This window comes from Pelodiscus sinensis, chromosome 15 (assembly GCF_052426305.1).
Source record: "Pelodiscus sinensis isolate ZL-2025 chromosome 15, ASM5242630v1, whole genome shotgun sequence".
In the NCBI taxonomy this organism is placed as follows: domain Eukaryota; kingdom Metazoa; phylum Chordata; order Testudines; family Trionychidae; genus Pelodiscus; species Pelodiscus sinensis.
The window spans coordinates 36,299,291-36,324,725 of NC_143066.1; the positions used below are offsets into that span (position 1 = coordinate 36,299,291).

Consider the following 25,435-nt stretch of genomic DNA (forward strand, 5'->3'; position numbering starts at 1 on the left):
CCTGTGTTTCGGGAGCGATTTTTTCCAAGTAATTTTTTTGGAAATAACCTGGTAGTACTGACAGAGCCGTGGGCAGCTGGGTGTCCCGTGAGCTCCTTGTGCCGCGAGGCGCGTCACCCCTGCCGAAGCTGGAGGGGCTGGGAGTGGAAGGGTGGTCCTGAAAGTGGCGCGCTATCATCCGGGGGCTCCTCTGGGAGCTTGTGATCATTTGGGGAGGGGGTGGGAAGGGTGGGGGAGCTAGAACGACGTTTCTTGCACTTTCACCCCGGAGACCGCTGCGCTCCGGAGAGTTGCCATTGCAAAGGTGCATGGATGCTGCAGCCAGAGGTGCCTGCAGAATGTCCAGCCATGCCCACGCTCCTGCCCTAGGAGCAGTACGCTCCGGCCGCTCCAGGACCTTCCCAGCATCCCTGGCGGGTGTGGCCAGCCCACGTGAGCTAGATCGAAGCGAGCTCGGGGATGTCTGCACGTGCTGCAGCCAGAGCGCCGCTTGCAGTGTAGACGTACCCTAAGGAAACCTGGAGAAGCGAATCGGTATTGCACTTGTGTGTAGGTGCCCAGAGACTGTGTGGGGCTGAGAGGGCAGCCAGGTCAGTACTTAGATAGAAAGTGGTCTGACTCCTGAGCAGCGTTCCTGTTCATTTTTTTCCCCTCCGTGAGTGGAATGAATTTTGTTCTGTGCACCAAGGCAGGTGCGGATGTGCACCACCAGTAGAAACACGTGATGCCGGTTGAGGTAATCAGCTGGGCAGCACCTGACTCTCACTTGGGTGACCCCCCAGGCGCTCAGCTTACAGGGAACACTGCTCCAGAGCCAAAGCATGGACCCTCCCCTCCGCACCATCGCGAATCAAGTCAGCTGCTGCTTCTGCTGGTCGCATGTTGCACTTAAATAAGAGCGTGCTGCTGCCTGGAGACCTTGGTGCTTTAATACAAATGCCTCGTTTGAAGTACAAACTCCAGGGAGGGAGCATCCCGAAAGGATCCTGGCTCCAGGCCCCAGGATGCACCCCCCGTGGGGAGCAGGACTCTACCAGGCCCCACTGTGCAAAACACCAGCTGACGTGTCTCTTAAATGAGACTAAAATTCCATCTTGATGTGGGGTGGGTCGTTCCCTGGCCCTGCGGGCGGGGTGGGCGGGAAGGTTCCGCCTGGGAAGGTCGCTGGGGGCTTTCCCCAGCTGATGGGCTCGAATGTCAGTGCTCTAAACAGCCTCCCCTCCCCGTCCCCTTCCAGCGTTTAACCATATCGGAGGGTACCAGAACCTGGAAGAGGCGTATTTAAAGGCTGTTCCGGCCAAAATCATCCCCAACACGACATGCCACCTGCCCCGAGCGGACGCTATGCACCTCTTCCGAGATCCTGTCTCCGGAGACCTCCCCTGGCCCGGCATGACTTTCGGGCTGTCCGTCTTGGCCACGTGGTACTGGTGCACCGACCAGGTAAACGTGACCGTGTTCCCCCTCCCTTGCGGAATTGCACCTCCCCGCTCCGTGGTCTCGGAATACTTGCAGTCCACCGGCTTCGGCGCCTACTGCTCCTTGCGGCTGGCAGCTCCGGGGAGCCTCCGTTTGGAGTCGGCGGGAACCTGCTGGCCTCCCCCCACCTTGCTCTTGAGGTGCTTGGACTGGGAGAGCTTGGTGAGCGGGATGCCGAGGGGCGTCCTCACTTCGGCCGCTGTCCTCTGGCTTTCTGGGAGGGAGATTAAGGGTTTGCCGGTTGCTCTGCTATTGCCTTGTGAGAGGTGTCCGGGCGGCACGTCCCTGGGGGAACTGAACCCTTTGCTTTGCCAGTACGGCGGGGGGCTGAGGGCTGTGGTGGGTCTTTTAGCACTGGTTCCGTCTGTCTTGTATTTGCTGGGCCCTGGAGTTTTCTCGCGCCTGGGGGTATGGATGCAAACTTTGCTTGGGCCTGTGCATGTATGGGTCCTGGTTCCACAGTGGTGGAATGGCCGACCCTGTTGGATAAAGACAAGAGAAGAGAATAAAGGTTTCAGGAAGAACTGAGCCCGGCTCTGCCACCAATTCACTGTGCAACCTTGGGCCAGTCCCTTTGCCATTCCCCAGCTGCAATTCTCTTTTGGGTTGGAGGACAGAAACCCCCAAGAGAAAGAACTAAGCCTGTCATAGTTTGCCCCTTGTGTCCCCCAGAAATTCACAGCATCACCTAGGTCTCCAGAGATACCTCAGTGCTTTGCCTCTGTACAGTCACCTGAACACCCCGGTGACCCTCTGCATGCCTGCTACCCGCTGGCTTAAGGCAAGGTCCAAGCAGCTGCAGATCCAGGCTCTGAGCCTGGAGGGGCCCACGGACCCGCACAGCTGGGAGCCGTGGATGTGAGTGGTGGGGAAGATGCTATCTGAGGCTGAGCAGGGGGTGACATAGGTGGGGCAGGGAGCCAGTAGCACTGTAGCTAGCATCGGAGGCTTGATTAGTTTACTGGATCTGGTCCCAGCTGTCTTAATCCCTCCCTTAGACGGGATATTTGTCTCCCTCTGTTAGCTGCTTAAATACCCTGGCCGGTGCCTTTTCGCCCCCTCCTTTGTCGTGGGCTCTGAGGCCAGTCCGCAAAATGGGTCATGCCAAAGCCTGATTGGGGGAGGGCTGTGAACATGTTGAGATGTCCCATGAGAAGAGCAAATATTTAGCAGACGCACAATTCCTAGGGAGCCGGGCAAGGCGCCCTGCGTCTTTGCACCACGCCTTGCTGGCAAACAGGCTCCGAGCCACAGCGGCGTTGCTGACAAGCACGCTGGCAATCCGGGTGGCTGTAGTTCTGGGCCTGCCTCTCTGGGCCTCCTTCCTGAGCTCTGATGGGCTGCACTGGGCGAAGGACGCAAAGCTCCGACATCCTGCTTTCTAGACGGGGAATCGAGGCCCAGCGAGATTAAGTGACTTGCTCAAGGTCTCGTGGAGTCTGTGTTAGAGCCAGAACTTGACGCTGGGTCTCCCCAGGCTCTGTTTGGCACCCTAACCACTGGTCCGTCCTTCCTCTCTAAAGGCTTTGTGTGAGTGGTTCCTGCCGCAGAGAATGCTTGTGGGGTGGCCAGGCACCTCCTCATTACCCCCTGCCTGCCCGTGGGCCAGCCACCAGGGATCAGCCTGGATTAGGTTCCTGGCCGGTTCTCGCGCTGTGTTGCTGTGATTCAGCCTGCAACTTCCTCTGAGTCCCAGCAACGGGGGCGCGGGAGCAGCCGCTACATTCAGCACCTTTCCCTGCGTATCAGACAGATGGACGGGCCAGAAAACAGCCATTGCCTAGGGAGTGTGTGGAATCTCCATCACTGGAGATATTCAAGAGCAGGTTAGACAGACACCTGTCAGGGATGATCTAGCTCAGTGTTTCTTAAACTTTTTAAGACCGAGGAACACCAAACAATAATTTTTTTTTATCAGGAATACCATGAATTTTTTGTTGAGAGGAAAAAAAAAGGTTGGGGGGAAAGTTATTGAGCAGAAAAAAAAAAAGGTCGCCTGCCTCTTTAAGGGCTGCCATTTTGAACTCTGTTGTTCTCCGCGGCACACCTCCAACTGCCTCATGGAACACAGTTTAAGAAACACTGATCTAGAAGGTGCTTGGTCCTGCCGTGAGGGCAGGGGACTGGACTTGATGACTCTTAGGGTCCCTTCCAGTTCTAGTGTTCTAGGATTCTATGCTTGCCTGGGTCAGCCCCCGGTTGGTCTCTAGGGTCAGCAGGCCTGAAGCTCCCTCCGGTGCAATTTCATCGGTGTCTGCAGAGGTGCCCGGGGGAGGGGAGTGAGCAGTAGAGCAATGGTGGCAGCTGCAGGCTGCCTGCTCATTGCAGCCCTAGATGCGATGAGTAAGGCCGCAGTGGCCTGCAAGCCTGGCCTGTCTAACGGGGGACGAGGCTGCCGCCCCTGCCAGAGAGATGCTGCTCCTTGGGGTGGTCGTGTACTCCAGCCCCAAGACTACGCCCCGCGCTCGGCACCTCTGCACCAGCGGCTCAGGAAGATGGAGCCAAAGCCAGAGGGGCGCTGCGCCCCTGGGGGGAAGTCTGGGGATGGGGGAGGCTGTTTAGCTCCTCCTCTGATGTGGCTGTTTTAAGAGAGGCTCCGAATCTGGCCCTGCCGTCAGCGGGAGAAGTGTGGCTCCGGCAGAGGCCTGAGAAATCGGCCGCTTTGGTCTGCACCATTGGCTTTGCTATGGAGTTGCGCAGGTGCCTGCCTCGGTTTCCCCCTCTGGGAAATGGAGGCAGTAAAGCAACAGCCCGGGGCTCTGGCGCTTTAGGACCGCGCTGTCATGCCTCGCATGCTGCGGGAATGCGCTGTCAAAGCCCCTCTTCCGCTCACAGCCCCTGCCCCTCTCTGCTCCTTGGAGACGGCTCGCCCACGGCCCCTCAGCCTGCTCCTTGGAACGGCACAGAGAGGCCCAGCCTGCAAAGCATGATGGGCACGTGATGCAGTGCGCACCGGGGGCCAGGGGCTGTTGCTGCAGGGTTGGATGGCTCTGCTGTCGTGTGCTGTCTAGGGACTCTGGAATTTAATTGTGCGGGGAGAGAAAAGGCTCCTTCATTGTAGGACAGAGGGCGCAGGGCAATGGGTGGGGGGCCAGGGCAGGCAGTGGAGGGCGCAGGGCAATGGGTGGGGGGCCAGGGCAGGCAGTGGAGGGCGCAGGGCAATAGGTGGGGGGCCAGGGCAGGCAGTGGAGGGCGCAGGGCAATGGGTGGGGGGCCAGGGCAGGCAGTGGAGGGCACAGGGCAATGGGTGGGGGGCCAGGGCAGGCAGTGGAGGGCACAGGGCAATGGGTGGGGGGCCAGGGCAGGCAGTAGAGGGCCCGGGGCAATGGGTGGGGGGCCAGGGCAGGCAGTGGAGGGCCCAGGGCAATGGGTGGGGGGCCAGGGCAGGCAGTGGAGGGCGCAGGGCAATGGGTGGGGGGCCAGGGCAATGGGTGGGGGGCCAGGGCAGGCAGTGGAGGGCGCAGGGCAATGGGTGGGGGGCCAGGGCAGGCAGTGGAGGGCGCAGGGCAATGGGTGGGGGGCCAGGGCAGGCAGTAGAGGGCCCAGGGCAATGGGTGGGGGGCCAGGGCAGGCAGTGGAGGGCCCAGGGCAATGGGTGGGGGGCCAGGGCAGGCAGTGGAGGGCCCAGGGCAATGGGTGGGGGGCCAGGGCAGGCAGTGGAGGGCCCAGGGCAATAGGTGGGGGGCCAGGGCAATGGGTGGGGGGCCAGGGCAGGCAGTGGAGGGCCCAGGGCAATGGGTGGGGGGCCAGGGCAGGCAGTGGAGGGCCCAGGGCAATAGGTGGGGGGCCAGGGCAGGCAGTGGAGGGCCCAGGGCAATGGGTGGGGGGCCAGGGCAGGCAGTGGAGGGCGCAGGGCAATGGGTGGGGGGCCAGGGCAGGCAGTGGAGGGCACAGGGCAATGGGTGGGGGGCCAGGGCAGGCAGTGGAGGGCCCAGGGCAATGGGTGGGGGGCCAGGGCAGGCAGTGGAGGGCGCAGGGCAATGGGTGGGGGGCCAGGGCAGGCAGTGGAGGGCGCAGGGCAATGGGTGGGGGGCCAGGGCAGGCAGTGGAGGGCACAGGGCAATGGGTGGGGGGCCAGGGCAGGCAGTGGAGGGCCCAGGGCAATGGGTGGGGGGCCAGGGCAGGCAGTGGAGGGCGCAGGGCAATGGGTGGGGGGCCAGGGCAGGCAGTGGAGGGCGCAGGGCAATGGGTGGGGGGCCAGGGCAGGCAGTGGAGGGCCCAGGGCAATGGGTGGGGGGCCAGGGCAGGCAGTGGAGGGCCCAGGGCAATGGGTGGGGGGCCAGGGCAGGCAGTGGAGGGCGCAGGGCAATGGGTGGGGGGCCAGGGCAGGCAGTGGAGGGCGCAGGGCAATGGGTGGGGGGCCAGGGCAGGCAGTGGAGGGCCCGGGGCAATGGGTGGGTGGGGGGGAGGGCCAGAGGAGGCAGAAGGGGTCAGTGGGAACAGGAATGTGCCACACTGAATTGAGGCTTTAACAATGCCTCACGTTCTCCCTCGACTTCTCCCATCTTACTGGGAACAAACGAACCGGGGCGCGTCACCAAGCAGCGCTCCCACGCTGCCAAACCGAGCGGCGCCACTGCCGGGCTGCGGCCCGCAGAGGCGCCGCATCCCAGCATGCAATGCTCTCACCTCAGCCCAGGGGAGGGCAAGGCAGAATTTTTGCACGCACGGAGCTGGGGTCTCCAGAGGGGGAAGTCGGACTAAGACCGGTGGGTGGAATAACACCGGTGGGTCTTGCGGGGAATGGAACTGCTGCCCGGCAGGATGCATGGATCAGTTGGGCCTGGGTGTCCCCCAGCCTTCGGGGGAGTTTGGACGTGGGCGGATGGTTTGGGCTGATGCCACATGCACTAGGCGGCCGCTGACCGTGTCTCCTTCCCTCTTGCAGGTCATTGTGCAGAGGTCTCTCTCGGCTAAGAACCTGAGTCACGCCAAAGCCGGCTCCATCCTGGCGAGCTATTTGAAAATGCTGCCGCTGGGACTTATCATCATGCCAGGGATGATCAGCCGGGTTCTCTATCCAGGTGAGGTACAGACACAGCAAAGGGGAAAGGCCGGCAGGGTGTCGGGATTTGCCTGTGGTGCCGAAGGGCCGTGTGAGCCACATGGCACGGAGCCTGCAAGCAGGGTGTTCTCCAAAAGGCCTGGGATTTGGCTCCAAAATTCTCCTTTTCCTCCCCTGGGCTGGGCCTGCTCTCCCGGAGCCCAGGGGAGGGGTGGCTGCCTTGCAGGGGCGGTGGAGGCACCCAGCTAGTGAAATGCCCTGTGCTGCGGCTGGAGCGTCTTGTTGAGCTGGAGACGGGCTGTTTGGCTCCCGATGGGTGGGGGGAGTGGCGGCTCAGGGCTGAATTTCAGGGCTCAAAGAGCGTTTGCCCCCAAATGGCACAGGCTTTGCAAGATCATCTGTTTTCAGCATGGCCGGTGGGTGAAGGTAAGGTTGGGGGAGGCAAGTCCCCGGCCCCGCCTCCTCTGCCCAGGCCCCGCCTCCACGGGAGCCAAGGCCCTCTCTCCCAGCACCAGAGAGGTGGTCAGAGCACAGGGAGGGCGGGTGGTGCATGGCCCCAGCCTCCCTACCCTTGGAGCACGGAGAGGGCAGGTACTCAGGGAGCACCACGGTGTAACTCTCCAATTAACGACCCTGTGGATTCTGGGCCTCTCCGCCTTACATGAGGGATTAATTAGGCTTTATCGCGTCTTATTGGTTGCGAAGGGCTGGGTGCGGTTTCTCTTTGTGCTCCTCCTAAGGAGGGCAGCATGTGACTCACAGGTGGCTGTCCTTAAACAGTCTGGAGGAAGCTCTTGCAAGAACACAAACCTACTGGGCCAGTTTGTAGCACTGAGCCGGGCCAGAGCAGACTGCTTTACAGCAGGGCCGGGACAGCTGGCTTTTCCGCAGCCTCTGATTTTTTTCTCCAAGGAGGAGTAAAAGAGCATTGGCGGTCAGCTTAGCATCACCCTCGCAGGGAAGGGAGGGCAAACCTGTCTTGGGTCTAGGCTGGTAAATGTCATTCCCAGTGCTTTTTTTGTGATGGTATTGCCTGTGTGTCTTAAAAGGGGCCACGTCTCTTAAAAGGGCAATGTTGGCCCCCTCCCCCTTTTTTTTTTTTTACTCAGCCCATGGCCTTTTTGTTTGCAGCCCACATTGTGGTTTGGGCTTATGCGGGGTTCAACACGCGGGTTTGTGGATGGGAGCCAGAACAAAAAAGGAGTCAATATAAGAGTCTTCTGTTGATATGCGTGTTCATAGTTAAATTCCTGGACTGTCAGGGTATGTCTACACTACCCCCCTAGTTCGAACTAGGGGGGTAATGTATGCATACCGAACTTGCTAATGAAGCCTCATGGAACGAGGTGTCCAGATAGTTCGGATTAGAAGCCTAATCCGAACTATCTAGTCCGTGCCGCGTGTAGCCGCGCAGCAGGGGGTTCGCACTAGCCGGCTTTTAAAAATGGCGGTGCCGGCTTTATGCTAATGAAGCCCGGGAAATTCAAATCCCGGGCTTCATTAGCAAGTTCGGTATGCATACATTACCCCCCTAGTTCGAACTAGGGGGGTAGTGTAGACATACCCTCATTGCTTATTAAAAGTGCTGTCATATGGGTGGACATCGGGTAAATATTGCAGAACTGACTTAATGGGGCCTGCGTGTTGTGTAGTCTTGCCTTAATCTTTGTATTCATGCCCATCAGTATGAAAGAAGCTATTTGCATATATTTGCATATATATTTGCATGCATATGCAACCACACTTAAGTTGTGGCCCTCGGCATGTGCTGTGAGTATCATTGTGGTCTCCGGAGCTTCCAAGGTGGAGTCGCCTGGCCCTACGGGCACAGTTTGGAGCTCCGTTGAGGGTGGGCTTGGGAGATTTCAGTTTGTGCCGGGGCGGATAAGGCTACAACCTGCCCCGGACTCGTTTCTGGGCCTTTGGAGAAGGAAATGCAGCCAGTGCTCTGGGGCGAAGCAGCAACCGGATGCTAAAAGGCTGGGTGTGTCCTGGCACAGCCACACCTTGCAGGACCAGCTCTGCCCGGCAGGTAAAGCCCAGCCCCATGCCGAGCCAGCAGGCCTGGAAAGTGCTGACGGCGGGTGCGGCCGGGTTCTCCAAGCACGCCGCCGTGCCTGTTTCAGGGCGCTGTCGCCGGGCCCCTCTGAGTCATTCCGGGGCCGGGCGCTCTTCTCTTGGATGCTCAGCGTTTGTTTGGATCAGGCGCTAAGTGTCAGGCCGGGGAGGGACACGCCTGCATGCGCCAACCTGAACGTCATGCCGCTGCCCTGCTGTCTGTTGCTGAAAGGGCCTTTTGCTGGAGCTTGAAATCCAGCTGGGTGAAAAGAGCTGGAGGGGTGAGAGGAGGGGGCGGGTTTCGGCTCTGCTCCCAGATGCCCCTTTGCTCCCCTCTGGGGCTGCGTCTGTGCAGCCGCTGGAGAGGTAGCCTCCAGCTGGGGCAGACGTAGGTGCCCTGGCTGTGATGGAGACAGCGTGCTAGGAACGGCAGTGCTGCCACCTCAGTGCGTACATAGGGTCCCGGGAAGAGCAGCGTCAGGGCAGGCCCTAGGGGTGGGCCATGGTGCTGGGGTCTGGACAGGAGCGGGGAGGGCCTGGGATGTGAGGCTGCCAAAGGGAGCTCAGGGCAAAAGGGGAGAGGCCAGGGGGCCACTGCCTGTGGGGAGGAGCCAGGGGAGGCAGCAGGAGTCAGGGAGCAATGGGTGGGGGGAGCAGGGAAGCAGCATAAGGCTCAGGACAATGGGGGGGGGTGGGGAGGGGGCAGGGGGGGGCCAGGGGAGGCAGGAGGGCAGGGCGGGGGGGGGCAGGGGAGGGCAGGGCAGGAGGGGGGGCAGGGGAGGCAGGGCAGGGGATGGGGGGGGCAGGGGAGCAGGGGAGGGGGGGGGCCAGGGGAGGCGGTGGAGGGCCCGGGGCAATGGGCGGGGGGCCAGGGGGGGCCCGGGGGGGGGGGGGCAGGCGGCCCGGGGCAGGGGGGGGGGGCCCGGGGGGGCCCGTGGGGGGGGGCGGGGGGCGGCGGGGGAGGCGGCGGAGGGCCCGGGGCAATGGGCGGGGGGCCAGGGGAGGGCGGAGGGGGGGCAGGGCGGTGGGGGCGGGGAGGGCCCAGGGCAATGGGTGGGGGGCCAGGGGAGGCGGTGGAGGGGGGGCAGGGGGCAGGGGAGGCGGTGGGGGCGGGGGGCCAGGGGAGGCGGTGGAGGGCCCGGGGCAATGGGTGGGGGGCCAGGGGAGGCGGTGGAGGGGGGGCGGGGGGGGGCAGGGGAGGCGGCGGAGGGCCCGGGGCAATGGGCGGGGGGCCAGGGGAGGCGGTGGAGGGCCCGGGGCAATGGGCGGGGGGCCAGGGGAGGCGGCGGAGGGCCCGGGGCAATGGGTGGGGGGGGGGCAGGGGAGGGCGGGCGGGCGGGGGGCCAGGGGAGGCGGTGGAGGGCCCGGGGCAATGGGCGGGGGGCCAGGGGAGGCGGCAGAGGGCCCGGGGCAATGGGCGGGGGGCCAGGGGAGGCGGCGGAGGGCCCGGGGCAGGGGGGGGGCAGGGGAGGCGGCGGAGGGCCCGGGGCAGGGGGGGGGGCCAGGGGAGGCGGCGGAGGGCCCGGGGCAATGGGCGGGGGGCCAGGGGAGGCGGCGGAGGGCCCGGGGCAATGGGCGGGGGGCCAGGGGAGGCGGTGGAGGGCCCGGGGCAATGGGCGGGGGGCCAGGGGAGGGCGGGGCGGAGGGCCCGGGGCAGGGGGGGGGGGGCCAGGGGAGGCGGTGGAGGGCCCGGGGCAATGGGCGGGGGGCCAGGGGAGGGGGAGGCGGCGGAGGGCCCGGGGCAATGGGGGGGGCAGGGGAGGCGGCGGAGGGCCCGGGGCAATGGGCGGGGGGCCAGGGGAGGCGGTGGAGGGCCCGGGGCAATGGGCGGGGGGCCAGGGGAGGTGGTGGAGGGCCCGGGGCAATGGGCGGGGGGCCAGGGGAGGCGGTGGAGGGCCCGGGGCAATGGGCGGGGGGCCAGGGGAGGTGGTGGAGGGCCCGGGGCAATAGTGGGGGGCAAGGGAGGGCCAGAGGAGCCAAAATACCAATTCTCCCGGGTGCGGTTTTCCCTAGGGCCGGCCCTGAGCGGCACGCAGAGCACAGCCAGGCGCCAGGGCGGGAGAGCAGAGCAAAGTGCGGCCTGCGCCGCCGAGCCGTCCTACCTGCCCGGCCTTGCTGGCAAGCGCACAGGTTCCCTCCAGGACAGCGCGGGGGCTCTGGCCCGTTCTCAGCACACACCTAATCACCTCGATATCCTCGCTGTGCCTCCGGGCCGCGTCCCCCGCGCTCCAGGTGGGCAGCAGCGGCAGGCTGCCCAGGGGGCTGACGAAGGTGCCCCGGCTGATGTGGGGGTCGCTCATTTTCCTGTGCAGGTGCAGGTGGCCCCCGTTGGGCATGTGGTCGGAGTTGGTCCTCCGGAGCGGCCCGAAGCGGCCTCGCGCCTCCAAGAACTCGTCGGAGGTGGAGGAGGCGTTGGAGCGGTGGTAGCTGTGGGTGGCGGAGCTGCTGGAGTAGCTTTCGTGGTCGCTGAGCGTCAAATACTCCTCTTCCTCTTCGTCTTCCTCCCCTTCCAGCCCGTTCAGGGGACACGCGGCTGCCGGGCCTGGGGCGTCCTGGGGGGGGGCCGCCTCTCTCGGCAGCTGGAGATCGCCGGCTTGCGCTGGGGTGGAGCTTTCACCCAGCCTGTGATCGGCGTTCGCTGGCTCGGCCTCCCAGTGCGGCTGCTGCTTGGCCTCCCCTAGCTGGGCAGCTCCACCGCGGCAGAGCGCGCTGTGTTTGGAGATAAAGTCTGTGACGTCAACCGTCCTCGGCCTTGGCACGGGAGGCCTGACGTCCATCCTGTGCGTCTCTGTGGCTGTGGGCTGCATCGGGTGCTGGCTCACGGACAGGACAGCGACAGCGCCAATCTTTTCATTCTCCGGACTCTCTGCTTTGGGGCTTTCTACAGGGGTGAGGGCTTCCTTACCTGGGGCGGGAGGGGCGTCTCTTGGCTCTTGGCTGGGCCCAGACGCCTCTTGGCTTCTCTTGGCTTCCAGCTCCTTGTTCTTTAGCATCTGCCGGTGCTGGAGGTTGGCCTGGGAGATGTCGCAGACCTTGATGCGGCTCAGTTGGGAGAGTTTCAGGTCCTTTATATTGGGGTCGACGATGTTGATGTAGCCCAAGATTTCGCTGGGGTCTGGGTCTGGCTCCACCCAAGTGGGCAGGTAGTCGAACATGTTGGCTTTCTCCATGTGGAGGAGCGCGGGGTGGATGGATGGAGCTTGGTCGGCCATGTCGTTCGACCGCTTGGCACCTTGGCCCTCAGGCAAGGCCTTGCCTTTGCTGTCCATCTTCTCCTTCCTGCCGGCGCCTGCCTGCCTCTCGGCCGACATCTTGCTGATCAGTTCTGCGCTCTTGGCCTTCACCAGGGCATATTTGGGGTTAATCAGCTTCTTCACCACGGCGTTGGCTGGCGCGACGGGGGCGACGGACAGCAGAGACAGCGGCTCCGGTTCCGGCTCCTCGTCCATGGGAATGGACTTGAGGCTCAGCCCCCGGGACATGAGGTACAGCTCCTGGAATTGCTTGTCGAACGCTTCCACCACCTGGCCGGAGAGGACCGAGATGATGTTCCTGTCGGTCCTGGCTGCGGACCAGGTGAAACTGGAATGGAAACCCAACAGAAAGGGTCTGAGTGCCTGGCAGCTAATGGAAGGGTCACCCCCTGCACCCTGGCTTGCTCTTGTGGCTGAATAACTTGGCCCCGGCGCTGTGAGCAGCAGGAGCTAAAGTGCCAGGGCTCTGTGTCGAATCCCTTCCTCAGACACCGGTTCTAGTCCGGTCTGAGCGGCTGGAGAAGGGCCTTAAAAACAAACCCTCACGCACCTGCCGCCTAATTTAGCAGAAGCAGCAGACTTACCTCAAGGCAAGTCTGGGTTGGAGTTACCGGGGTAAAGGCTTGGGATGACTGTGTATCGGGAGGGGGGGTGCAGGCCAGGATTGGGGTGCAGGAGCAGAGCTCAGCAGATGCCCCCAGGTGCATGATGCCTGGTTCTACCCATTGCTTGGACTTTGCAGTGCCGTGAGGATCAAAATTCACACCCTCTTCAAAATAACATGCCAGCCCACACGGGGCCTCTGTGGCCCAGCGGAGGCCAACCCACTCCGGAGCGCTTTTTAGGGGTGGAAACAGCCGAGAGAGCTGTCTCTGGATTACCTGTAGGAGCCGCACATCGCCCGGTCACCATCCACAAACATGAACTTCTGGGCTAAGGCACCTTTGAACTTCGTGGCCGAACGGGTGAAAAATTCCGTCCCTCCCGTGGTGCGAACGCGGAGATTCTGCAAAGCAAAAGCAAGGCAGTAGGTGAGTCCCATGGCCGGACATCGAGGAGGCGATGCAGTGAGAGGCCTCAGAGGCCTCTTGTTGAGGGCTGTAAGCTACCTGCATATCACTGGCAGCCGATTAACTCATGGCAAGAACGCTAGGGTGGACGGACCTATAGGGATGCTGAGAATCATAGAACACTAGAACTGGGTGGCACCTCAAGAGATCACCAAGTCCAGTCCCCTGCATTCACGGCAGGACCAAGCACCATCTAGATCAGGGCTGGGCAATTGAAAGGGCAGTGGCCGCTCTATTTTCCTGTACCTTCTAGGTCTGGGCGATCGCAGATCCCATTGGCTGGAATCAGCGATTTGTACCTGGGCAGGTAAACACAGCACTACAGGGGGCTGCCAGGGGCTAACCCTAGCCGAACCGATCTGGCCTGCCGGTCGGTATTTGCCCACCCCTGATCTAGACCATCCCTGGTAGATGTCTGTCTAACCTGCTCTTAAATATCTCCAATGATGGAGATTCCACAGCCTCCCTAGGCAATTTATTCCAGTGTTTAACAACCCTGACAGGAAGTTTTTCCTAATGTCCAACCTAAACCTCCCTTGCTGCAATTTAAGCCCATTGCTTCCTGTCCTGTCCTCAGAGGTTAAGAAGAACAATTTTTCTCTCTTCTCCTTGTAACACCCTTTTAGATATTTGAAAATCGCTATCGTGTCCCCTCTCTGTCGTCTCTTTTCCAAACTAAATAAGCCCAATTCCTTCAGTCTTCCCTCACTGGTCATGTTTTCTAGACCTTTAATCATTTTTATTGCTCTTTTTGGACCCTCTCCAATTTCTCCACATCTTTCTTGAAAGGTGGTGCCCAGAACTGGACACAATACTCCAACTGAAGCCTAATCAGCGCAGAGTAGAGCGGCAGAATGACTTCTCCTGTCTTGCTCACAACACTCCAGTTAATGCCTCCCAGATTCATGTTTGCTTTTTTTGCCACGGTGTCACAGGGCTGAGTCCTATGTAGCTGGTGGTCCACTGTGACCACTAGGTCCCTTTCTGCCATACTCCTTCCCAGACAGTCGCTTCCCATTCTGTACATGTGAAACGGATAGTTCCTTCCTCAGTGGAGCACTTTGCATTTGTCCTTATTGAACTTCATCCTGTTTACCTCTGACCATTTCTCCGGTTTGTCCAGATCATTTTGAATGATGACCCTATCCTCCAAAGCACGTGCAATCCTACGTGCAACTGAGAATACTCCTGCATGCTTTGAGATCCCTGCATGGAAGTCTCATGGAAGCTCAGTGTTATTGTTGAATGCCTGGTGCTTTACATTTCCACACCCAGGAAAACAAGCTAGAAACTGACTTCATTCCTTGCCTGAATCCAGTGCTTCCCTGTTAACCTAATATCCTGTGACAGCCCATTAATCTAGTTCCTCCGTCTGGGACAACCCTTTTCATAAATTCACAAAGGACCATTACGTGCTCTCACGTAACACCCAGCCGAGCAAAACACCCAGGTTTCAAGGTGTGTTTCATTCTCCCTCCTCCTCACTCTCCTAGAACCAGCTGCTGTAAGTAAGATCTGTTGATTTAATCACCACTAGGCAGAAAACAAAAGTGAACACACACCAAGACAGATGACTGATTAGAAAACACAATAGCCGCTTTTCCCAATGCCTGAATCACTCTGCAAACACTCAGCAGTTGCTTCACAAATTGTCCGGCTTTCCCAAGCCTGTGTCTTATTTGCCAAGTGCATTGAGCTTGCTTTTTAGACACCAAAATGACAACATACGTTTCATTACCTTCTTTTATCTCGCATGATCCGTCTCAGAGCACTTTCCAAATAGCGTCTGAGGTTTTGTGGTATGTCCTACCCGCTTTGCATCATTCTGGCGATTGACTTCTACACCCCAGCTGGGAGCCCACCTCCCAATCAATGCTCCCTGTAAACGATTTTTCTAACTGTGTGTGGAATAAATTTTGTTATGTGCACTGAGGCATGTGCACCACCCATTGAAACATGTGCTGGTAGCTGTGGGTGCTCTGCTAATCAGCTGTGCAGCATTTGATTCCCTCCTGGGTGGCTGCCCATGCACTCAGCTTACAGGGGATGCTATTCCCAACCCAGGGAGATAGACTCAGACTAGCATGCTAAAAAGAGAAGTTGGGATGTTGTGGCTCCAGCAGAGACTCAGGCTAGCCTCCGAAACTCAGACGCAGAGGTTGGGTGGGCTTGAGAGCTTGCCCTGCAACATCTACCCTGCTGATTTTTGTGCACTAGCTCCAACCTGCTAGTGTAGTCCATGCACAGGTGCTGGGAGGCTGGTAGACATACTTGGGGAGAGCTAGGTGGGAGAATCCAGCCTGGACTCTTGTCTCCACAGTTCTGCAGGTGCATGCCTGTTGTTCCAGTCCTGGCCCCATCCCCAGCTCTGCCAAGGCACCAGAGTCCTCACCATGGGCGGCTGGGGAAGGCAAGCCTCAGCCCCTCCCCTTCCACCCAAAACCCCGCCCCTTGAGCCAAGCCCCTCCCACCATCAACCTGATCTTCCTGGCCACCTGGAGGGCCGAGGTTGCCCTGCTGCAGCCCCAGTCCCACCCCTCCTCGGCAGCCTTCTTTTGCCTACATTGCTAGCCGCCCTTGCTCCTCACCGGCATGGCCCCTTGCTACTAGCCTGCCTCTTCCCTGAGCTGAACATTAATATTTATCTCCCTGCTGAGGGCTTGATGTGTGAGAGTCGCATGGCCCAGGAGAGGTCCGGGAACCACTTGCACATGCATCCTCAGCCAGCTGCCGTCAGGCGCCGCCTACATACCGAGGAGCTTTCCTGTCTCTCTATGCACGTCTCTATCGGGCCAGGCTCTAGGACAGCCAGTGACCAGCCAGCCCTCGCGGTGAGAGGATCACGCGGGCTTGCGGATGCTAGAGCTGCGCTTACACCCTAACAGTGGGCAAAGGCAATGTCCTTTGGACGGCAGCCCACGCTCCCGTCAGAGCTGTGGTGTGTGGGAACCACGTGGCTGCCTGCAGCGGGTAGCTACGCGGCTCTGCCAAGCCAGGCAGGAGGCAGAGGGGTTTATGGCCCGGTGGCTAAAGTACAGCCAGGAAAACGAGGTGTCAGCAGGCCTGAAAGTGAAACCAGGCCATTCCCATGCGTCAGGAATGCCTGATAGCCCCACGCCCATGGGGTGTGTGGCAGCTTTTGATCATGACTCTGGAAGTAGGTGGGACTCTAGGTGTGTCCGGCTGGCTTGTGTCCCTTCTGGGAACCCCGCCCAGCCACCCTTTGCGGTCCCACAGCACCTGCCCTGCCTGATGGGTTTATGCAACGTGGGAGCACTGCCTAGCAAGGTGCTCTGGCGGTAGCATGCGCTGGAGCCTTCTCACACAGCTTGCCAAAGTCCACACGTCCCTGCTAGGACTGTGCTTGGGTGTTTTCCGGAGTGGAGGCTGCCAGAAGTGCTAGTACTGTGGGAGCAGGTGAAGTGCCGGCTGAAGGACTAGCCAGTAGGGTTGCCAGATGGTTGAAACAAAAATACTGAATACCCCTCACCCCACCCCAAAAAAGGGAAAAAATTCTGTTGAAGGGGGAAAAAAAAGGGAGGGAGATCAAAGTTGTTGAGCAAAAAAAAAAGTGTCCCCTTTAAAAGTGAGTGCAGGAATAGGAACAGGGGAGCGGCTGAGTACTAAGACCCAGAGGAAAGTATTGCTTCCCCTAGATCTTTTGGCCGGCAGCCATTTTGTGCCGGCAGCCTTGGGGAACCAGGTAAGCATGGGGGCTGGGGAGCCAGGAGGCCGGGCGCTGAGTGTTTGTAGGGTTGCCAGGTGCCTGGCATTTTCACCTCCTGGCTGGGGAAAAATTCAGAAAATACGGGACTTTTAGGTGTCCGATATTCTCTGAATATTTTTACCGGACAGGAGCCGAAAATACCAGACTGTCTGGGTGAATACCGGACACCTGGCGACCCAAGGTCACCTCTGTGGTGCTGGCCAGCCAGGGGAACGTGATCTCAGCCCCCTCAATGTCAATGGCCACAGCATCTAGACCAGGGGGATGTATCTCCAGGGGTCCATCCCAGCCACTTCATGGGCCTCGGATTTCGGCGCAATTTGATCTTTCCTGTTTAATCCTCCTTGCTAACTTCTCCATCCTGCCTTTCCCACCGCCCCCCAGCCTCTGCGACACGACCCCGAGAGCCGCCCCCATGCCCAGAAGAGGACCATGGACCCTGGCCTTTCAAATAGCCCCTTCCCCTGCGGCAGGTAGAGCCTGGCCTGCCTGGGACACGGCCTGTGGTTGGGGCTGCCCTGGGGACCATTATCAGTTTGTATGAGTGCCCAGCCAAGCAGCAGGATCGGCCAATTCCCACACAGGTCCACTCCCGGGCCCGGAAGGAGACATGGCACGAAGCCCTAGACAAGGCCTCAGCCTCATCTGGTCTGTCCGGCTTCTTCCCTCCAATCCATCCTCTTTTCATTCTCCTCAGACCTGGCTCGGAGAGGGCTCCTAGCCGCACCTCATGGGGCAGCCTAGGCCTGGGCACCAGCGTAGGCCTTGTCTCCAGGACAAACCGGCACTGATTGAACTCAACCGCTGCCACCCACCATGGATGGTCGGAAAGCGAAATGAGAGCTGGGGCAGCGGAGGGACTGAGTTAATACCAGGCCTCAGTCCGATCAGGCAGTCTCACAGCACTCTGTGAAGGCAGACACCATCGTTAGCCCCAGTTTACCGCTGGGGAAACTGAGGCACATTACAGGGCGGTGACTTGCCCAAGGCCAGAAGAAAGCCAAGGACACCTGATTCTAAGAACCGCATCCTGGCTGGCTTAGCCAGCATGCCCCTTCCTTTTAGACATATTCCCTTCCCCTGGAGGTGCCCTGCAGGGGCTAACAGGTTCTTGCTGGAGATCTGCATCCCATCCCGGGGGGGTGGGCACATGCCCCCTCCTTCCATCTCTTTCTGCCCCCTCGTGAGTCAAAGCTGAGCTCTGAGAATGGCTCGTGGCGCCGTCGGCTCCTCTGCCTTTGAACCGATAATTACAGGCACCGCGAGTAGGGTTGTAAAATCCCATTTAATTGGTTAATTGGCTAAACATTCTGTTTAACGGGTTAACCAATTAAAAGGGGGGTTGTGTAGGGGGCTGCTCTAGCCCGACGGGGGGGCCTCCAGGTCACCAAGGGCACCAGAGAGAGGCAGGGCAGACTCAAGCCCGATTTTCTTGTACTAGCTTCCGGCTGACTAACCCTGCAAGCCGGGGGGAAGATGTTCAACCTATTACCCCCCGCTGCCTGGCGCCGGGCCCACGGTGCCCATCTCACCTTCAGGTGCCCGGCGTGCATCTGCGTGCGCTCGCACATCTGAAGGAAGTATTTCACGTTGGTCTCGTCCACGATGATGTAGACGCCGACTTTCCGTTTGAAGCCCGCCTCCAGGAGGTCCTTGAAGATGTCGACATCCGTGAACATGTCCATGACCACAGCGATGACCTGAGGGGCGGAAGAGAGTGCGTTCAAATGACAAAGCCAGGCGAGCGTGGCTCGAGGAGCATTCCTGACTAGTGTGCCTCAAGTCTGGGACTGAAATAGTTAGCTATCATAGCATCCCCCTCCCCAGCGTCACTCAAACATTGTGCGAGGCGCTGGACAAGGAACAGACGGCTCCTGCCTTCTCTGATCTCTGGGGCAAGCCCAGCTGTGTGACGTGTTTACCAGTCCTCCGTGGAATTGGACAGGCGCCATCAAAATGTGTCTAACCCTCTATGATTTCCAGCCCCAGCATGCTATCTTGTTGCTTTCCTCGCCCCAGCACTTCTGACATGATGGAATGGCTTGACACCGGCTAGGTAGAATTCTGCATGGTACCAGCAGGAAGCCGGGCAACCAGGGTTCCAGCGAGATCTGGCTTTAATCACCCGCACTAGTGGGCCAGGAAGCAGCGTTTGCCCCACGAAGGTGGGAGCTGGCGGAAGGGGGGGCGTCGGTGATGTGAATTTAACTGCCACAATCGTGTAATCTGCCCAGGATCCAAATAATTAGGGCTCTGATAATTAGATGCATCCTCTGTTGTCCTGTAGCTGATAGGAAGAACCCAGCAGAGTTAGCACCCTTTGCAAATCCCCACGCTCCAATTCCACTCTCACATCTGCCTTGGACAACAAGCATCTGCTGTTCTAGCCGGAAACACCTTCCCTGTCTACCCAGTAATGTTCCACCTGCTGTACTGTAGCCATGCCGCGTGGCATGCAAATCCCTTGGCACAGAAGAGCCTGTCAATAATAGCACTCTTTAGATTTTCATCTTAGCGTCATTTGAACCTGCATTCTGGCCCTAAGCAGAGTACTAAGAGCGCTTTGTACTTTATGCCCTTCAGTGGTTGCCGACTTCTGAAGCTTTGTGAATATTCATGAAGCCCTTGGAGTGGGGTGTTGCGAGCCTCATTTTACAGACTGGCTAAGGCCTTGTCTACACTGACACATTTTGATGCCAAAAACTGCTCTTTGGTGAGAAAACAGCGAGAGTGTTTGCACTGCAATGCAACTTTTGTCGGAAAGAACACCCAGTTTTGGCGCCAAAAAACGTCCAGCCCTGTGAGAGACTTTTGTCTTTTCCCCTCCCTTTATTGTTGACAGAGCCAGTGTGGATTCTGTTTTGTCGAGAGAACTGGTTTCTGCCAGTATCCCACAATGCCCACCCTAACGGCTGTGCTCAGTGTTTTGTGAGCTCTGCTGCCCTGCAGGCATGCGCCCCCCCTCCCCTTTCAAAGCTCCGGGAAGTATCTGACAGCTGAGCGAGCTGCTCCCTTTGTGGGGGACAAAGAAAGGACAAATTGCTGGAATGTTCCTGTTCTGCCCTGCTAGGAATACAGCAGCAGCAGGAGGAGGCTGGAGATACGGCTGTGCTGCTTTGACATTCCTCAGCACGGAGAGCTCACAGAGCTATGAGGGAATCGCAAGAAGTCCAGGGATCAGCTCTGCCATCTCACAACAGTGCCCTGTAGGATGTTTACCCACCCGGCTTTGCTTGATCTGTCAACAGGGGAGCCGGCAACGTGACCATGAAATGTTGACAACAGGAGTCAGAAAAACTGGTTTGACCATTTTTCACTTTTGGCGACTTTTGCATGGCGACAGCGCTTTTCCCCCGTGTAGACACAGCCCCACCGAGGCACAGCATGTGAAGTCCCACCTCTGTTGGAGTCAATAGCCAGGATTTCACCAGACTGTTCACATGCCCTGCCCAAAGTCATAAGGACGGGTCAGGAACAGGAGTCTGGACTCCCATTCTTTTGGTGTAGCCCCTGACAATACTCCCCAGCCCCCTGAACCCCACGCTGAGACAGACTCCAGCCCTCCCATTCCCTACTCGACAGCCTCCTTTTCTAACAGTGGAATGGAGCATGTGGTTGATTTCTTTTGGCACAGCTCCGTTTCCTTGTGTGAAGGGGCAGGATCTACCCTTCTGCCTGCAAAGGCCTTACCTCTTGCTGCTCCCAAACACACCCAAGATTCCCTTAATCAAAGGCTGTCAGAGGGCAAAACATTGCTCCCATATGTTATCCTCCGAGAATCAAAGTCTCCTGCCATGTGTTCATTACTCATTCCAGGCCAGGCCTTGGCTTTTTAGATGATCATTTTCAGGACTTTCCTCTGTTGGTTTGTGTACCTCTTTCACAATGTGTGTGTGAGTGGGGGTGGGAGGGTAGAAGGGGAGGAAAACAGTTAAAAAAACGAGAAAAACATGACCGTAAAGCCATAAACATAGGCAGGATGCCAAAGGGCAGTGTTTCCCAACCAGGGTGCTGACGGGCCCAAACAGGTGAGCCGTGGAATGTTTTGGAAAAAATGACAGAGCGAACAAAAAACCTTCCCTTGTGTTTTGGATAGTGTCAGAGCTGGACTCTGTCATTATTCACTTGATTGTTCCCGGGTGGTAAACAGCTTACACTGAAACTTTATGGCAAGGGTGGTGGGCAGCTTACATGGAAGCAACAAGAAGGCAGGTTGTTTTGTCAGCAATATGGTGTAGGCCTCAAAAGATACTGAGATGTGCTGAGGCAGAGAAAAGTTTGGGAACCGCAGATTTAGGGCCAGAGGTCAGATCTGCAATGACTTTACCTTCCTTTTTTAAAAACGGGCTCGGTTGCAAACCGACAGTGTCGCTTGAAAGCTGCTAACAGTTTGTCATAGTTAAGTACATAAGAACGGCCAGACTGGGTCAGATCAAAGGTCCATCTAGCCCAGTATCTCGTCTGCCGACAGTGGCTAATGCAAAATGCCCCAGAGGGAGTGAACAGAACAGGGAATCATCAAGTGATCCCTTCCGTGTCGCCCATTCCCAGCCTCTGACAGAGGCTCGGGACACCATTGCTACCCATCCTGGCTAACAGCCATTGATGGACCTCTCTTCCATGAATATATCTAGTTCTTTTTTGAACCCCGTTAAAGTCCCGGCCTTCTGACCATCCTCTGGCAAGGAGTTCCACAGGTTGACGGAGCACTGAGTGAAGAAATAGTTACACAGAATTACCACTAGTTGCTCTCATAAATCAGGTGCTGGGATGGAGGGGAATTTGTGCACTTTGGCTTATTGGGAAATACACAAGCTAGATCCAACTGTTGTTTTTTTGGATGGAAATACCCATGTGTACCTCCAACCAGGCTAACTACAGCATGGCATGGCCGACTTGCTGCCTGTCCCGTTTTGTTTATACGACCCACTACAGATGCTATTCCTTATGTGCCAACAAACACACCTGGGAGCACCCTGGGAAAGAGCCAGTGGGTGGGTGTGTGGGTGTGTGTGGGGGGAGGGAGTTTAATCCCTGCTGGCTCAAACAGAAACTGGGAGGTTGGGAGCAAAATTCACCTCAGGGCCCATTTCTGCCCCCAGGGGACAGGTGCCATAATCCAGCTTTGGCGTGAGCTGCCATTTTGGGGGGTTAACAACGAGCCATGGCATGCGACTGAGGCAGGGTTGAGCTGCGGGGCGTGCCGCTGTTCTCCTGTATTGCGTGTGCAGCGTTCTGGTCTCAATAGCCATGCGCCAGCCTCTTCCGGTCTCCGATCCTGGCATTCGAGCGGAGACGTTTGCTCGTGCGCTGGGCCTGAGGAGTGACATTTCCTGGCCCTTTCATGCTCAGTCCAGTCACGCTCAGGCGCCAGGGCCGAGCGAGCAAACCGTGAGCCAGGCTTGCTGATTGGTTTGCGGGGTGGTGCAGAGCGCTTGGGTGCCGCTCCAGGGCCGTGCTTTGCCTCCGGAGCAGCAGCGACCCGGATCTTTAAACGCCTCCTTCCGCAGTGGTCCTGGGTGGAGCTTGGCTCAAGCTCTTCGGGGAGAGCCGTCTACCTGCCGTGGGCCAGGGGTGCTGGCTAATACCTGCACCTGGGCTGGGGAGATTCCCCTCAGGGCAGGTGTGGTGCAAGGCATTCCTGGGAATGGCCCCTCATCAGTCATGGTGCAATGGAGGGGGGGATTTGTAGCTACAAGTCCTGCAGGATCGCATACCTCGAAGCAGAGCTGGCCTCGGTACTGCTTGGCCATTTGCTTCAGCCCCAGAAGCGTGGGTAGGGCACAGCGGGGGCTTACAGTCCCCAAGCCCAGAGCTGTGAGTGGGTGTAGCACAGAACCTTACCCTGTCTGGGAATTTGCACCCTCCCGCAGGCAGCGTTCCCTGTACGCTGGGTGCTCATGCGGCCGCACCGGAGGGATTCCAGTGCTGCCTGGCTCATTAGCAGAGCACCCACAGCTAGGTTTGTGTTTCTAAGGTGGTGCACATTCACACAACCCTCGGTGCATATACAATTATTCTGCACATGGATGGAAAAGATTAGCAGGAACGTTGCCCATAGAAACTGATTGGAGGGTTGAGCGTGCCACAATAGCAGCGGGTGCTAGTGGGATTAGTGGCATGCCAGCTCTGAGGGTTGGGGGAAGGCACAGCCTAGTGCCAGCAGGGGTCTGTTAATCAGCCCAGCAATGCAGAAAAAAGCAGGGAGGCAGCCAGCATGTGGACATAGGAAGCCAGGATTAGACCCATGGATTAGTGCCCAGCCCCAGAGAGTGCCAGCCGCCCTGGAAGGTGCATAGAAACCTGCAGAAGTTCCCTCTCACCCCAAAACACACTGCCTGAGGCGCTATCCCCTGTCTGCTGAATACCCCGGAGATTCTGGAGCCTGAGTTTCCCACGAGGCTTTGCACACTGCATGGAGAGGGTAGCTCTTTCCCAGAGTCCTGCTGGGCCGCACACCTGTCAATCAGAAGCCAAACAGCTGGTGCTCCACCTCCACTCAGCTGTGAAAGCGGCACGGAGGCGCACGCTAAAACTGCAGCGTGGCATCCATCCGCTGCCTGGCCCGGCACGCTCGGTCATTCTCCTGCGGTTGTTTTGGGTCAGGGGACAGCCCAGAGGTGCTGGGGTGGGAATCAGTCAGCTCCGGCGGGTGTGAGCTGGTTCATCGCAGAAAACGCGTTTCAGCTCTTGTCTCTTCAGTTATTCCCAGGAGGCTCTGGGCTTGGTGATTGCTTGTAGGGCTACTACTCGACGAGTTTTCTTGGCAAAAAAAGATGCTAACGGGGACTCATTTGCATGAGTCGCGATCTCATTTGTCTATTTGCTGCCGATCCGTTTTTGCGCTGGGTTTTTTGCGCAAAAATAAGCAGCGTGGACGTTTTCTTTTTGCGCAGAACCCCCTTTTCCCGCAAGATCGGTAGCTCTCCTTTTCGGGGGCATGAGGATCTTGTGGGAAAAGGGGGTTTTTGCGCAAAAAGAAAACGTCCACACGGCTTGTTTTTGCGTAAAAACCCCAGCGCAAAAACAGATCGGCAGAAAACATGCAAATGAGATCGCGACTCATGCAAATGAGTCCCTTCTTAGCATATTTTTTGCGGAGAAAACTTGTGTAGACGTAGGAGCGAGAATGGGGAACCTGGCGTAAAATGGTTCCCCCCACTCTACATGAAGTGGGAGGGTCTGATGAGACCATGAGAACGAGGTGTTATGGGAACACCTGCGCCCCGAGCCCCGACGTGGACGCGGACACTTAGATAATCGCTGGAGTGTTTTCCTCATCCGGGTGGAGCAGAGTCAGAATTATGCTTGGCTCTTGGACGGCACCTTTTGTCCCAGGCTCTCAAAGCAGCCCAATTAATTTAATTATTTTAGCAACGCAACGCCTCGGGCAGGCGGGGAAGTTCTATTATCGCCACTGTCTAGATTAGGAAACCGAGGCACGGCGAGCTTAAGGGACTGGCTTGCACAGTACAACCTGATTGCCACACCCTGCTTGTGCTACCCTCACGCTCCCAGTGGGTGTGTTCCGCTTTAGGGATGGGATGGGAGGTCGGGGCTGTCTGTCATAGCAAAGGACTTGTCCCTTTTGTTCCTGTGTCTGCTTCAACCTCCTGCCCCTGCCACGGCATCTGGATCCATCGGAGGGCTGTGGGGCACAGGCGCGTTTAAGGAGACACTGGAGGGGGACACTCTGCTTTCACTTCCTCTAGCATGGCGGTTTTCAAACTTTTTTTTTCTCATGACCAGTTGAAGAAAATAGTTGATGCTGCGACCTAACGTCATTTGACTAGGGTGGGGCTGAGGAGGGGAGCGTTGGGCTGTAGGAGGGGGCTTCAGCTTTGGAAGGGGGGGTTAGGGCTGTGGCAGGAGGGGCTGATCTTGAGCAGCTCTCAGTCAGCGGTGCGGGCGGGGAAATGGGGGGGGCTAAGGTAGCTTCCTGCCTCTCCTGGCACCGCAGACCAGGCTGCCCCCAGAAGCCGCCAGCAGCCGGTTCCCAGGCAATGGGAGTGCGGAGCTATGCTTGGAGCAGCGGCAGTGCACAGAGCCCTGTGCATGTTCCTTGACACCTAGGAGCCAGGCCTGCTGCTGGCCGTTTCTGGGGCTCAGCACAGTCCGCGATGCCAGGCCAGGCAGGTTGCTTCCGTACCCCCCACTGCTCACCTGAGCCCCCTGCCGCAACACGCCCCAGAGGCTGACATCCCCCGCCCAGTGCTGGGTCATGACCCAGTGTGAAAACCCCTGGGCTAGTGAGAGCAGAAAAAGGCCAATAACGGGCAGGTTTGAAAAAGCAACCCTGGAAATCTGGTTCTCCAGGCTCTGGGCTCGCGCCGGAGAGCTCAGCAAGCATTCGGGGTGGGGGCTCTGCAGCTTGACTCGGGGAATTCCCTGTGGCTGCCCTGTGATGACAGAGGGCACGACCGGAAGGAGGTTACAAAGGCAGGCCAAGCAAAGAGCGAATCTGGCTCCAGACGGGGACTCGGGCCGGCTGATTTGTTTGCTCGCGCGCTGTTTGCTCGGCTGCAGCTCCCTGTACTTTGCCTCCGAAGCAGGGAGGTCCCATGGATCTTTCAACACCTTTCACATTCCTGCGGGGGAGCTTGCCTGTGGCGCCAGGGAGTTAGAGCAGAGCTCCCGGGAGGTGTGGGACCCAGGCGAAGCGTCACGCCGACAGGGGGAATCCAGCCTGGGACGGCTTAGTGCAGGCGCCTCTACTGCAGGAGCTAAAAGTGGCTAAGGCCGTAGAGCAGACTCCTGCTCCGCTCTGGAAGCGGTCTCAGTGCCACTCCGTGGGACAGTGCACCAGCCCCGTACGCCCACCCCTCACTGCCCCGCCGGCTAC

The 25,435-nt window shown here is 58.8% G+C and overlaps 2 protein-coding genes across 5 annotated transcripts in view; one reads left to right on the forward strand and one right to left on the reverse strand.

The window, feature by feature from the left end:
* Positions 1 to 25,435, forward strand: part of SLC5A10 (solute carrier family 5 member 10) — a 105,437-nt gene that overhangs the window by 33,994 nt on the left and 46,008 nt on the right. For both annotated transcript variants that reach the window (XM_075899779.2, XM_075899778.2), the window contains 2 exons: positions 1,238 to 1,443; positions 6,368 to 6,503. In XM_075899779.2, coding sequence (XP_075755894.2) covers positions 1,238 to 1,443; positions 6,368 to 6,503 — 342 coding nt within the window. The remainder of the gene's footprint in view (positions 1 to 1,237; positions 1,444 to 6,367; positions 6,504 to 25,435) is intronic.
* Positions 1,379 to 25,435, reverse strand: part of SACK1G (scaffolding CK1 anchoring protein G) — a 35,046-nt gene continuing 10,989 nt past the window's right edge. Inside the window, exons 2-5 of one of the 3 annotated variants that reach the window (XM_075899776.2) lie at positions 18,126 to 18,293; positions 12,678 to 12,802; positions 10,729 to 12,124; positions 1,379 to 1,958 (exon numbers count right to left, since the gene is read on the reverse strand). In XM_075899776.2, the coding sequence (XP_075755891.2) occupies positions 1,533 to 1,958; positions 10,729 to 12,124; positions 12,678 to 12,802; positions 18,126 to 18,293 (2,115 nt within the window). In that variant the 3' untranslated portion in view covers positions 1,379 to 1,532. Of the gene's footprint in view, positions 1,959 to 10,644; positions 12,125 to 12,677; positions 12,803 to 18,125; positions 18,294 to 25,435 lie in introns of all 3 variants that reach the window. The other 2 variants (XM_075899775.2, XM_075899777.2) reach the window with 2 other exon arrangements.